Source organism: Vigna unguiculata, chromosome 10 (genome assembly GCF_037176805.1).
Source record: "Vigna unguiculata cultivar grain cowpea cultivar isolate G323 ecotype 2 chromosome 10, ASM3717680v1, whole genome shotgun sequence".
In the NCBI taxonomy this organism is placed as follows: Eukaryota; Viridiplantae; Streptophyta; class Magnoliopsida; order Fabales; family Fabaceae; genus Vigna; species Vigna unguiculata.
In genome coordinates, this window is record NC_140801.1 from 53,325,903 (window position 1) to 53,339,600 (window position 13,698).

Here is a 13,698-nt window from a genome sequence, read left to right on the forward strand (position 1 = left end):
TGCACATTATCTTCTCTTTAATACATCTTTATTCTAACCATTCATTCAAAATAAATCAATAAAATATGGTAGGTTTCGAAGCCTTAATTCTTGAAGCACCAAGAGAAAACACAACCACATGATGGAGGACTCATGGCAGAACTGGCTCTCTCATTTGGTAATCACTTATCATTTCATAACATGTTGTTTCTTCAGACTTTCATCGATGTAGCTAACCTGTTTGATATATGTCCATATATAGCTTTGGTTTTGATTGATGAATTGTTTATTTGTGTTGAAAGGGAATGAATGACAACTTTGGGTGCACCAATAACGGTGCACGCTATGAAGAGATGGTGCGGTTGAATAATAATATGCAGGGTTGTTGTGATAGCTCCAATAATGAGGTAGCATCATGTATGGAGGTAAAAGAGGAACACTCAGAGTGTTGTTGGCGTAAAAGGGGTGTAGGGAAGCATGAGGAACTGGAGGGAGAGGGAAGGGAGAAGAGAGGAACAAAAAGGGCAAGAACCTCTTCTGAGATTGAATATCACATCATCTCAGAGAGAAAAAGGAGACAGGATATAGCAGAGAAATTCATAGCACTCTCAGCAACTATACCTGGCTTGAAGAAGGTATCTTTCTATGTTATGGTGTCTACCTTCTCTTAACATTATCCATGGCACTGACTTTGATTTATGTTTTAATTTGTTAATCTGAGAATGGAGTTATTCACTTTAGAGTGCCCTACCCACTGAATATCATAGTTACATCATCTGTAATTTGTGAAACAACGACAGTGTGTGTAAAGTGCATGAACACTATACACTAATTATCTAAACTATCACCACTATAGTAGAGGATTATCTTGAATCTTGAATGTGTTCTCTTGGTGTATTTTATGATAGATTTAGTTATTCACAAACAATAAAACCTAACACAAATGACCTCAATTATTTTATATACTTTTCAAGTTGATTCAGGATTGTAAACCACTAAGATTGGTCTAGTGACAGTCAACTTAAGTAGTGCCTATGAAAATTTACTTTGTTGTAAGAAAAGTTTAACAGTTATTATGAGTAACTTTTTGAAAGCTGCTTTTGGACTTGTGGATAAAAATATGCATTGTTAAAATATAGATAGACAAGGCATCAATACTTGGGGAAGCCATAAAGTACATGCGACAACTTCAACAACGCATAGCAGTGTTGGAAAAAGGTAGCAATAGTAACAGTGTAAAGTCGTTTATGATAGCCAAATCACACCTTTGTTCAGCATCATGTGAAGCAAAGTCTAGCGTTGAAATGCTCCCTGAAGTTGAAGCAAGTGGGTTAGAGAATGAAGTGCTGATTAGAATCTACTGTGAGAAACGAAAGGACATGATGCTAAACCTAATGACCCTTCTAAAACATGTTCATCTCTCAGTAACCAGTAGCAGTGTATTGCCATTTGGAAACTCTCTTCTCAACATCATCATTGTTGCTCAGGTAAGCCACATATATTTTTGCTAACTTTGAGTGTGTTTGTGTTGTATGATCCACAATAGAGTAATTTGAAATTATAAATATTGCCATAATGCAGATGAGTGAGGAGTACAGCTTGACGGTTACTGATTTGGTTAAGACGTTGAAGCAGAATCTTTTGAAGTTTTATGAGGTGTAACTGTGTGATCGAGTTCTCCAATATTTGTTCATTGAATTCAAGTTCTCACATATTAATGATGTCACTGTTTCTTTTTTAACGTTTATTTCTTCGAAATGCTACAACACCATGTCGGAGATGGAACAAAAGGAAGGAAAAAAGAGCTACATCGATTCAAAGCTAGATCGATCATAAAGTCTAATACTGAAAAACTTTTATCAATGATGCTTACTTTTTGTTTTCGTTTGCCATGCCCCGTAAGACACTGATTACCTTCAAAATGTGAAACAATGATAGAATTCTGAACTATATCTAATGGAAAATGATCGTTAGATAATTAAATTTTGAAAACTTTTCTTACTATCTTATGTGTTATTTTTTAAATGATTTCTCATTTTTTTTTATTTTTTATTCTTAATATTTTAAAATTGTTTAAAAAAATATTATCTCATGTTGTAAAAAAATTTGTCAAAATTTAGTAATCAAAATATTATTGTCCATATTTAATATATACTCATTTGTGTTGTCATTTCCATTTAATGCGGATTTTAGACTTATGTTTAGATTACTTTTTACTTGAAAGACTTAATTAATAAATGTAGTGGCTTAAGCTCGTGAAATCATCAAACAAAAAAGTTGTAGAAATTCTATCTTTTCTAAGAATTTGATAGTTTATGAAGTTTATGAGAGAAAATTTTGAACCAATTATGTTTGCTTTCAAGGAATATCACTCCAAAAAAAAAAAACACACACACACCTCATTAAAGTAATATTTTAATACATGCCCAGAAGTATTTTAAAATGCCTTTTTAATTGGATGGATATAATGGTAGCTCTTGTTTTCAATTTTCCAACGTGATGCTACAAAATTTTCTCTGAATTCTAATTAAAATTATTTTATTAAATTATAGTTTGAGTGAAAAAACAAAAGTCATGTTAGTACGTCGATGAACTACACATAAGTAAAACTGGCTTGTAATTGAATGTAAAGAAAATAAAATTATTTAAAAAAAATGGTGTAAAAATTTATTTTTATCAAAGTGAATAATGAATTTATTGTTTGATATTTTTTTTAACGAAAAGTTATTTAAATGTGTTCCAACTTGTAACCAAACCGATGATTGAACTCAATTATTTAATATGATTTTCTTTAATCTTCTGAAGTGACGTGGTTGATGCATGCATGATTTGATTTAATGAATGAAGAATTGATGTCAAGTGTTAAATTATTAAATTTATATCATTTAATATTTTCAAATATGAATTTAATTAAGGAGTTTAGTTTCTATTTTTAATGTAGTACCTAGTCAACTTATTAATCAGTAATTGCATGTATAAATTTTAAGACAGATATTATGAATATTAAAAAAAATTATCGTATATGACAATTGAAATACATTGTTATATTGTGCATATTATTTATTCTAAACTAACTTTTAACATGGTTAAAATAGTCTCAAATTATTCAATAAATTAATTAATTAACTGTTTAAACTAATTTTGTATGTACCTTCCCCAGATCCCTCCACCATAAAGTGATATTTGGATTCAATTTCCTTCTTTAAATTCTTTTACAACTAACCATTTTACCTATCCTATTTAGTTTGTATTAATCATATGAGATAAATATATTTTCACTTCCTAAACTTTGACGCAAAATTGGAATTCGTCTCTGTTTAAAATTTTGATACATTTTAATTCTTAAACTTTAGAAATGAATTAATATAATCCTTTTAAATCAATTATTTAACTTTTTTTGACGTATCGAACGTTTTTCATGTTAGTATTAGAATTGTTTACACGATACATTTCTAATTCAATATCTATTGAGAAATATGTTGGATACCTAAAAAAAACTAACGTAATTGAGTTAAAAGAATATTCATTTAATTTTAAAATTTAAAGATCAAAATATATTAAAATTTCAAATAAGAACGAATTCCAATTTTGGATCCAATTTTGAAAACTAAAATATACTTAACCCCAACCTTAAAAAAGTTGATTAATTTTTTTGAATCATATCAAACTTTCAAAAAATGCATCAACCCCTATGCGAATTAAATAATCTCATTGTCACAGCTAAATTTGTGACAAAGAGAAACCAATTAAAGTTTTACAATCTTTTGCTATAATAAATTCGGACAACGATCCTCTACAATTGTTTTATTTTTCAGAGCTGTAAAAAGAAACTATAACCCTGTATTTTGTTCTTATATTTTAATTTATAAATTAATATATATTTTCAAAGATGAAGATTTGTGGATTTTAGTTTTTAATTGCATAGGATCCAGTTCCAATATGTCTGTAGGCACTAAAATTATGATAACTCATCACATGAGCAAGGTGTACAGGTTCTGACATGCACAATGGATTCACCATGCATGGAATTCTGCATCACCTTGGATTCACAACTTAGATTCATTTCATTTTATATTTAATTGTTGACTTAACAAATATATATATATATATATATATATATATATATATATATATATATATATATATATATATATATATATATATATATATATTAAAAATGTTGTTGTGGTGTTAGGTAAGAAATCCCAAGATATAATTTGATTTAGTTAAATTAAAGTACACAGAGTCTTTCTATAATTAGATCAAATCCTATCTAAACTGATTTAATATAATGTCAAGGTCAACGCCGAATCGGAAGTTGGTTAAAAAATGTGGTTTTTTTATTTTATTTAAATAGTGTAATTATTTTTATATTTACTGAAATAAAAAAAAAATTGATAATTTTTAATAAATTTGCTGAGAAGAAGTCGTGTTTCAAAACACGTTTTTGTTATATTGACGTTGTATTTTGAAACACGTTTTTTTATCTTCACTTTTTTTTTAAAAGAAATCCTGTTTATTAATACGATTACAAACAACTCTTTATATAATATATTACATGAAATCGTGCTTAAAATCACGTATTTGTTATATTTTTTATTTGATTTTAAGGTGAGCAGTTTTTCTTGAAAAGTTAGAGTTTTAAATAGGAATTTTTGGTTGAAGGATGCGTGTAGAGAATTTGGATTATCTGTTAATATTTTTTGTACTATTTTTCTATTGTACTTCTATATTATATTTTATATTGATTATTATTAATTTTGACGTTTTAAAATATATTAAAAAAATATTTAAAATATTAATAAAATATATTTAAAAAAATCAGTAAAAAAATGTATTAGTGAAAGTGTAGTATGCAAGTTTATTAAATAGCAGCAAAACCTATTGTTATTAGTGTAATGTTGAGAAAATGCATATTTGTTCTTTCTCTTCTTGCTGTTCACGATGTTATGTATGATTACCATTTACCTTTGTTTTTCCTGTTTTATCTCTTTGAGAGTGTTGATGCATGATTTTGGTTTGTTTGGTTTCGTGAAGACATTTATAATATTTATTTGTTCCTTTCAAGCAGCAACCCCATCACTCTGGGCTGCCATTGTTGACATTGAACAAGAAAAGAAAAGAAAGGCATTTATGGTTGACATGACAACGTATTCCATTTCAATTTCCCTGCATATCTCTTAAATCTTCATCTTCCAGGCTTTCCAAAGAGACAATCATGCTCGCAAAACTCATTTCCACAAACACGACATGTGCATAAAAGAAATCAAAGTGTTTGAAAATCTCACAGACAAGAACAATATATAATATATAAATAAGTTTATATTGAATGGCATGTAGGAAAATAATTTAATAAATATAATTAAATAATTTTTTATACCTCCAGAATTGATCATTGTTACAATCGGTATAGCTCTCGAAAGATTTCAGTATTTTTTTTCTTTTATTCAATATTTGACAAACATATAAATATGGTATCGACAGTGGTTCATTATTTTTAAATTATAACATTATATATAAATTATATATACGTGATTATTGTAGTCAGATATTTGTCAGATATGTCGACACACAAAACTCTGAAAATTAGTAGCTTAACGCTCTCAATCTATAAGACCAATTTGTAGTAATAAATTTAAATATTTATTAAAAACTTAAGTATAAAATAGATTTTAAACATACTAATTTTAGTATAAATCAATTTAGATATGGTAAGGAAAAAAAGGTTACGTGAAACTGGGCCTAGAAAACACCCTCCCTGAGGGCACCACAGCGACCCATCATCAAAGATCCCACATCTCAATATGGTTCATCCAACGCCTCACATTTAAGCTGCATGAAAAACGAGTATTATCTTGTCGCATCCTTACCGATCTTATATTATATCTACGTTACACGTACTTCTGCCACCACAACACACCACCGCTTCTCACTCTTCTTTTTATTATTATTTTTTTTTCTATCTCCCACCTGAGAAAAAAAAAAAAATCTCTTGCATCATGGAGGAGCTCTCATGGCAGAATAATTGGCACCTTCAAACGGTAACTGCAACACCCACCACCGCCACCAAATCTTCTTAATTTCTTACACTGAAAAAAAAAACTCATCCATCGTTTTCGTGCAGGAAATGGATTGCCAGAACGAGTTCTTCCCTATCAACGATGACTGTGACGACGATTTCTTCACCGACCTCATCCCGCCCACGCCGTTCTCCTCCGAAAGCGAAAGCGATCACTCCTTTCGCGCTTCCAACACTGTCCACAACACCTCGTTCCTCCCCGGCGCCGCCGTTAACGCCGCCGTTAACGCCGCCGTTAACGCCGTCGTCGCTTCCAAACGCTCCTCTCCCAGGACTTACATTCTCTCCTTCGATAGCTCAACGGTTGTACCCGCCACGCCCGAACCCTCCGTGCCTTCTTCCCCTTTACCTGCTAAACGGGCCCTCCACACTCTAAGCCCAACCGCCAGGCCCAATCAAGGATCTAAGAGAACCCGAACCTCTTCTCAGACCATCGATCATATCATGGCCGAGAGAAAGAGGAGGCAAGAACTCACCGAGAGATTCATAGCGCTCTCCGCCACCATCCCCGGCTTGAACAAGGTACTCCGGTTCATTCAATCAATTTTGGTGTTCTCGAATAGAATACAACATAAATTGAAGCTTGAATTCATTTTATAATTAACCTAAATCAACGTTCGGTATATGATGTTGACAACCATGAAAACTCGATAATCTCTCACTATGGCTTAATATACATCTCTTTATATTCGTTGTATTAGGTAATGGAAAGAGATATAAAGTTAAAAAATGGTAACTTGATTTTAAAGAACAGAAAAAAGGCTGCCAAATTTTCTGCATGATTAGAGTTTTTGTATGTGTGTGTCTTGTTATCTGTATCCTACAAGAATCACTTTTAGGTCAGCACTGAATGATAACCACGTGGTGGAGTGATGAAAGCACAAGATTACAAAAGAAAAGTTAGAGGTATTATTAGAGGGAAAGAATAATGGAATGACTTATAGTTGTGAAATTGCTATTTATAGACGGACAAGGCTTCTGTGCTTCGAGCAGCGATCGATTATGTGAAGCAACTCAAAGAGAAGGTGGAGGAACTGGAGAAGCAAAACAGAAAGAGTGTTGCAGAGACAGTAATATTGGTGAATAAAACTGACTCAAATGGAAATGAAGACACCACCAACCCCACTGAAACCAACTGCAGCATCCTCCCGGAGATGGAAGCAAGAGTGTTGGGGAAGGAGGTGCTCATTGAGATTCACTGTGAGAAAGAATATGGTGTTGAGCTAAAAATATTGGACCATCTTGAAAATATTCATCTCTGTGTCACCGGTAGCAGTGTCTTGCCATTTGGAAATTCTGCTCTCTGCATTACCATCACAGCTCAGGTTTGTTGTTGTTATGCCTCAATCATGTTTGATATATTAACTAAATGAACTTTAAAACTAGTTCGATCTCTGTAAAATCTGGTTAATGTGTATGCATTTTTTTTGTATTGAAATGGTGTTCAATATTTGTGTTAATTAACTGCAGATGGGTGAGGAGTATGAGATGACAGTAAATGATATAGTGAAAAACCTGAAGCAAGTACTCTCAGAAGTTTCATTTGGTAAGCGCAGTGATCCGTACTAGTGTATCAAACAAGGGATTATCAAACAAGGAATTGTAGTGTGAAATTGGAATTTTTCCGTTTTGTCCGTTTTGTGGTGTCTGAGGTTTTAGCGCTGATTATATATATCATTAAGTTTTGTTTTGTTATGTATGATGTTACTGTTTATAAAGACAGAAAGAGAGAGAAAAAGTTGTGGTGTCTATGATTTTGGTCAGTTTCTGTGTTGATTATATATATATATATATATATATATATATATATATATATATAAATAGGGCTTGTTTTGTTATGTATCTTTGTAAAAGACAGAAAAATGGGAGTGATATATGGAAAGAAAACACGTGTAACAAGATGTACGACAATTTTTTTTTGTGCAAGTACTTAAAGGAAAATTAAGAATATCATGATCATATTAAATTTTAGTATTTTTTTATGGTTAAAATAGCTGAACTTTATCACATTAATAATGAGCTTTTATTTTAATTATGAAAGTAATAAGTAATTGAAAAAGTATTAATTGATTGAGAATAATAGTATTAATAATAACAAACAGAAAAAACATAAGTTATAAAGTGCACTAAGAGTGGTTTCCTTTTTCGTTATTTGGATCTAGTCAACTTTTGAGGTTACTTCTAAAGTTTCACTTTAATAGAAAAAGTAAAGAAAATGATTCACTATATGTTTCAGCTATGGTAGAATGATTGTACTATGTTTCAACTGTGGTATCCACATAAATTACATTATAATGTAATAAATAGTATGTACAATTATTTCTTATTTGTTCATTTTTATTCCTTGATACACTAATATCATGGACTTGTTTAACTAAAGAAAAATAATATACTTGTTTAACTAAAGGAAAATAAATGAAGAATAATATAATGAACATGTTTAACTAAAGGAAAATAAATGAAGAGTTTATAGTAAATTTAATTGACATGAAATATAAAAATATTAAAATTTATAGAATTATACTATCAATTATTAGAATGTATTTACTTATATTTCAAAAACATGAAGTATAAGTTTAAATTACAAAATGATTATTTATGAGGTAATTAAATTTTTAAATGAAAATAATTTTCAAGTAAATTAAATTATATAAAAAATATTTTAAAACGATGTTGGAATATTTGTTAACTATAACCGGTAAGAATTTTCTTTTCTAATTTTATTTTCTTATTAGAATAACAAGTAAAATTAATGAAATTTGTATGACCCTAACCTTATTATACTAAATCAAAGTGTAATCTATTTTTCGATTAGATGCAATATTGTAAGAATGTATTAAGACTTCGTGGAGACAATAGGTTATAAATTAAAAAATAGTTATAGATAAATAACTAATTTATTCAATCTACATTAAAAAAATAAAAATACTATCAACATTATTCTTATATAAAAAAAATTCATTCAGTGTACTTTTTTTTTGTTTTTTCAATTTTGTCCATAATATTTTATACTCGTTTTTAAGACCATAAACTGTTAGGTCAACCATCACCATCTAACATTGCATCCAAGGGAGGCATAATGAAACAATGATTAGGGTGACGTGTTTCCTTTTAAAAGACTTTAGAGGAAAGAAATGTGACTTTGGTTATGAAAAAGAAAACAAAAGTGGTTTGAATTGATAACATGATCAAAATAACATTCATTATTATTATTAGGACATAAAATAAATTTGAACTATATTTTGTTATTCTAAACCATCATATTTATTTATTTTTACTCTTTTTTTCTCACATATCATAGAAAAAATTATAGGATAGTTAATTGCATACAATGTGGTAATTTCTCTTTGATGTTTATTTAATGCATTTTTGGGTTAACAAATATTTTAATGTTTATTTAATGTATTTTTGATTAACAAATAAATCAAATGTAGATTCTTGTAATAGACAGATCTATCAAACAATTTGGTTTTTCAATTAAAACCAGAGTATCTTAATTGAGGATTTCATAATTAATATAAAAGTTATATTGATCCGTTTTTATTGTGAAACCAATTTTACAAATATATCCGATTCAGTTTATTATCTTCTTATGAGAATATTAATCAAGAATTCATCCATTTTTTTCAATAATTTTGATAAAGGTTTCCAATAAGAAAATTAATTTTTGTTTTTGTTCACACGGATGAAATTACTAAAGATGAGAGTGGATTAAAAGCAAAAGATGTTTGGAAAACTGGAAATTTTAATACAACAAAATTAGATATGCTTTTGGTTCCTTAACTCTCACAGTAAATTCTTGAATTAGTCCATTTCGAAATTTTTAACCAATTTAGTCTTTCATCTTTCTAAATACGTGGATTTAGTCATTTAAATCAAATTTTGTTAAGTTTATTTAACATTTCAAACGCATTTCATAATAGTATTGACTTCACATTATAAACAATTCAAATATAATCATGACATACGTACGAAACATCAAATAAACCTAACAAAATTTGATTAAAAAAGACTAAATCTACGTATTTCGAGAGATGAAGGACTAAATTGGTCTAAAGTTTCGAAATTGACTAATTTCAAAATTCACCCAAAGTTAAAGGACCAAAAGCATATTTAACCTTACAATTTTTTTCGATTCCCACACCCTTAACATGTCATAGTTAAAGAGAGGTAGAGGTTATTAAATATTTAAATAATTTTTTTTATATTCTATAAAAAATAACACATCAGTCATTTTTTTTTAATATTAACATTCATTTTCAATTAAGTTATTTTTCTAAATGTATTAATATTAATTGAAATTAAGGATTAACAAAATGGTCTTTTTTGAGGTCAAATATTAATGAAAGTGGACTCGTTGAAGAATTTTAAATGGTAAAGACATGATGGAGTTGGAGTAGTTTCAGTCTCCTAATTTTGTGGTCAAGTTTATCATTTTTAATTTTTTTAGAATAAGAATTAGAACTTATAATATTGGGGTCAAGGAATGTACTTTTATTTCATATTATTTATTCATATGTAAAATAAAGTGGTGTAATAACAAAATTTTATTCATATTATTTTAGTATTAATTAAAAATATAAAATATAATAAATAAATTAAACACTGAAATTAAGTTTAGTTGAAATATATTATATTATTCCCTTTAAGATCCTCAATATCATTTGTGTAAATATGCTTATTTAAGCTTGGACTCTTGTTGTTTGTTTGCATATATAAGTGAATATGCCATAAATTTGTGTTTCTTTCTAACTTTAAAAAAAACACAAACATAAGCTAGGATAAATAAAAGGCAATAAAAACAAACTTTAGTGGAATCAGTGTTGAAACTTTTATAGATAAAGTAATTTTATAGTATATAAACAGAGTGCAAATCTCATTTTACAAGTCGATTTTGTAAAATTGGATTAAATTTAAAGTTCACTTTCTAACAACTAGAAAAATAGTTTCTATTTGATGGATAGAAAAAAGATGAGTTAAATATGTTTTTGGTCCTATAACTTTGAGTGAATTTTAGAATTAATCCATTTTAAAACTTTAGACAAATTTAGTCTTCATCTTTTGAAATACATATATTTAGTTCTTTTAATAAAATTTTGTTATTAAATTTATTTGACATTTCAAACGCGTTTCATAATAGTATTTGACTTAACAATAGAACGAAAATATGTCAAACTGTATAAACAATTCAAATACAATCCTAAAAAGCATACGAAACATCAAATAAACCTAATAAAATTTAATTAAAAAGACTAAATTTACATATTTCGAAAGATAAATAATTATTAAATTGGTCTAAAGTTTTGAAATTAATTAATTCTAAAATTCACTGAAAACTCAAAAACCAAAAACATATGTAACCCAAAAACAAAAAGATAATATAAAAGAAAACAAAATCTTTTGACGAAGAAAAAGTTGAGAACATTACAAACTCTATATGTATCCAAAGAAGCATTATTGAGTTAAGAATGTAGAATCTTCAAGAAACGAACACGTGAAGAAATAGGGCATCAAGTGGTTAATTATATTTAAACTTTTAAAAACATTAATAATAACAGTTTAATTCTGAATCATAAGATAACAAAACTTTACATCATATATATATATATATAAGATTACCTTGGAGTGATGAACTAAAAGGAATAAAATTAATTAATGTGTATCTACATTAATTATTTTGTCCCCACTAGATTTGAAGATCCCAAGATGAGCTGGTTTGGAATGAGAAAATTAATTTTACGAAGACAAAGTTTTAAATTTTGCAAATTATGTTTAATTTTTGGTGTCAGTTTGACTGTGTCATGATAAAACCTGTCTGCGATCAGCCATGTCTGGGGTCTCCATTTTATTGCTTCAGATCTCGTAATCTCATATGGAAAACGATGCAAGTTTATCACAAAATATATCATACAAAACAAAATAACGTAAGTATATCATAAAATTAAAAAATAAATAAGATAAATGGCATATTATACTAATTTTTTTTAAACATTGATGGATTTGTTCGATACACTAATTTGACTTTATAAATGTTGATAGTTTGTACAAATTTTTATTTTTTATTGTTCCATATAAATTCAGTAAATTATATAGATTTGGTGATTTAGAACAAACTGAATGATTAGAAAAAAGAGGAAAAAGTACGTAGAAAAAGAAAAATAAGATTATAAAATTAAGAATAAAAAAATAATATATATATATATATATATATATATATATTATATTATATTATATGTTGCTCAACCTTTTTATTTTTATACGAACTTAAATTAATATCTACCGATATTTATGCGATATATATTTATGGTGACAAATCTTTTTGTTCTTTGTTTTATATATATGAGTAACAAAATTGTCTCACCTAAATATATTTGTTCTTGCTAATAAGAAGTATAATGTTGTTGATAAATAATTATTTTAGTAATGAAAATATCTTTTTTAAAAAACTATGAATTAAGACTTAAATTTTATTCTTTAACTAAAAATTTCACTAATCATCAATTCATGTTATTAAATTATTAGCATATAATTTTCAAATGGTTGTTTTAGTTTTCGAAGTCTTATTATTTTAAATCTAAAAGTGAGATTTAACTTTTCTCTGTGACGAAAGAATCATAATCCAAAAACAAACCGGAGAATGATAGAAAGTAATGAGAAAGAAAATGAAAGCCCATATAAATTTACTTAGATTATTGAAAAATCATAATAAATTGGGCCAAGTCCACATTAGGCCGAGTCCACATAGCTGGAGAAGATTTGGTTAGTATATGAATGTCAATTCTATTGTTCTTGCATCTCATCACCCTCTCAGATTTTCTCTTTCTTCTTCTTTCTCATTGTTTATAGCAGTTGAATACTAATCATTTTAATCTCTCTCATGTACTTTAAGAACATTATGATTTTGGTTAAAGATGATGAAAATTCTTTATACAAAACTCATATATATATATATATATATATATATATATATATATATATATATATATATATATATATATATATTATTATTATTAGCATTGTTTTTCTACTTTACGTTGCAATTGTCGAGAATAGTTTGAGTGTGAGTCAAAAGTCTCACATTAGATAAAATAGACAAAATTAAACACTATATCAAAATACCATTACCTTAAAATTTTGGAATAAAAGTGGTGTCATCGAAGCAATAACACCTAAATCAAACTATGCTTTTTCACAGTTTCTCAATTTCTTAAATCATCTGAAAAAAAATATTGTATCCTAACACTTCTAAAACACATATAATATATATGGATAAAGATAGTTTAACCCATCATTTTTGACCCACTTTTAACTCATGACTTCTATCGTTGTCCAATATATATATATATATTATAAACAATATATTTCACCAAAAAAAATATAAATATAAATAACCACAGGTGTCACTCCTATTCCTTTATATCAAAACCTGCAAATTGTTACCCTCCACGTTCAAATCGAGCTAAGAATATATAAATTTATGTATTCGTACTATTCACGTATCACTAGCAGACCTAATTTTCAAGTATAAATATCTTTTCATAAATATATTTTAGGGTTAAATATGTTTTTAGTCCCTCAAGTTTCAGCGAAATTTGGAATTAGTCCCTCATCAAAACTTTTGACCAATTTAGTCCTTCATC

General features: G+C 27.9%; 2 protein-coding genes across 2 annotated transcripts; both read left to right on the forward strand.

Annotated features, from left to right (window-relative positions):
• Positions 1–1,803, forward strand: LOC114166807 (transcription factor bHLH25-like). The gene is made up of 4 exons (XM_028051645.2): positions 1–157; positions 282–614; positions 1,119–1,466; positions 1,561–1,803. Exons 1-4 carry the CDS (start codon positions 119–121, stop codon positions 1,639–1,641), a joined length of 801 nt encoding a protein of 266 aa, XP_027907446.1. The 5' UTR covers positions 1–118; the 3' UTR covers positions 1,642–1,803.
• Positions 1,804–5,734: 3,931 nt separating this feature from the next.
• On the forward strand, positions 5,735–7,809 carry LOC114166804 (transcription factor bHLH18-like). Its single transcript, XM_028051642.2, has 4 exons — positions 5,735–6,020; positions 6,104–6,580; positions 7,024–7,383; positions 7,529–7,809. The coding sequence occupies exons 1-4, from the start codon at positions 5,979–5,981 to the stop codon at positions 7,625–7,627; spliced, it is 978 nt and encodes a 325-aa protein (XP_027907443.1). The 5' UTR covers positions 5,735–5,978; the 3' UTR covers positions 7,628–7,809.
• The last annotated feature ends 5,889 nt before the right edge of the window (positions 7,810–13,698 follow it).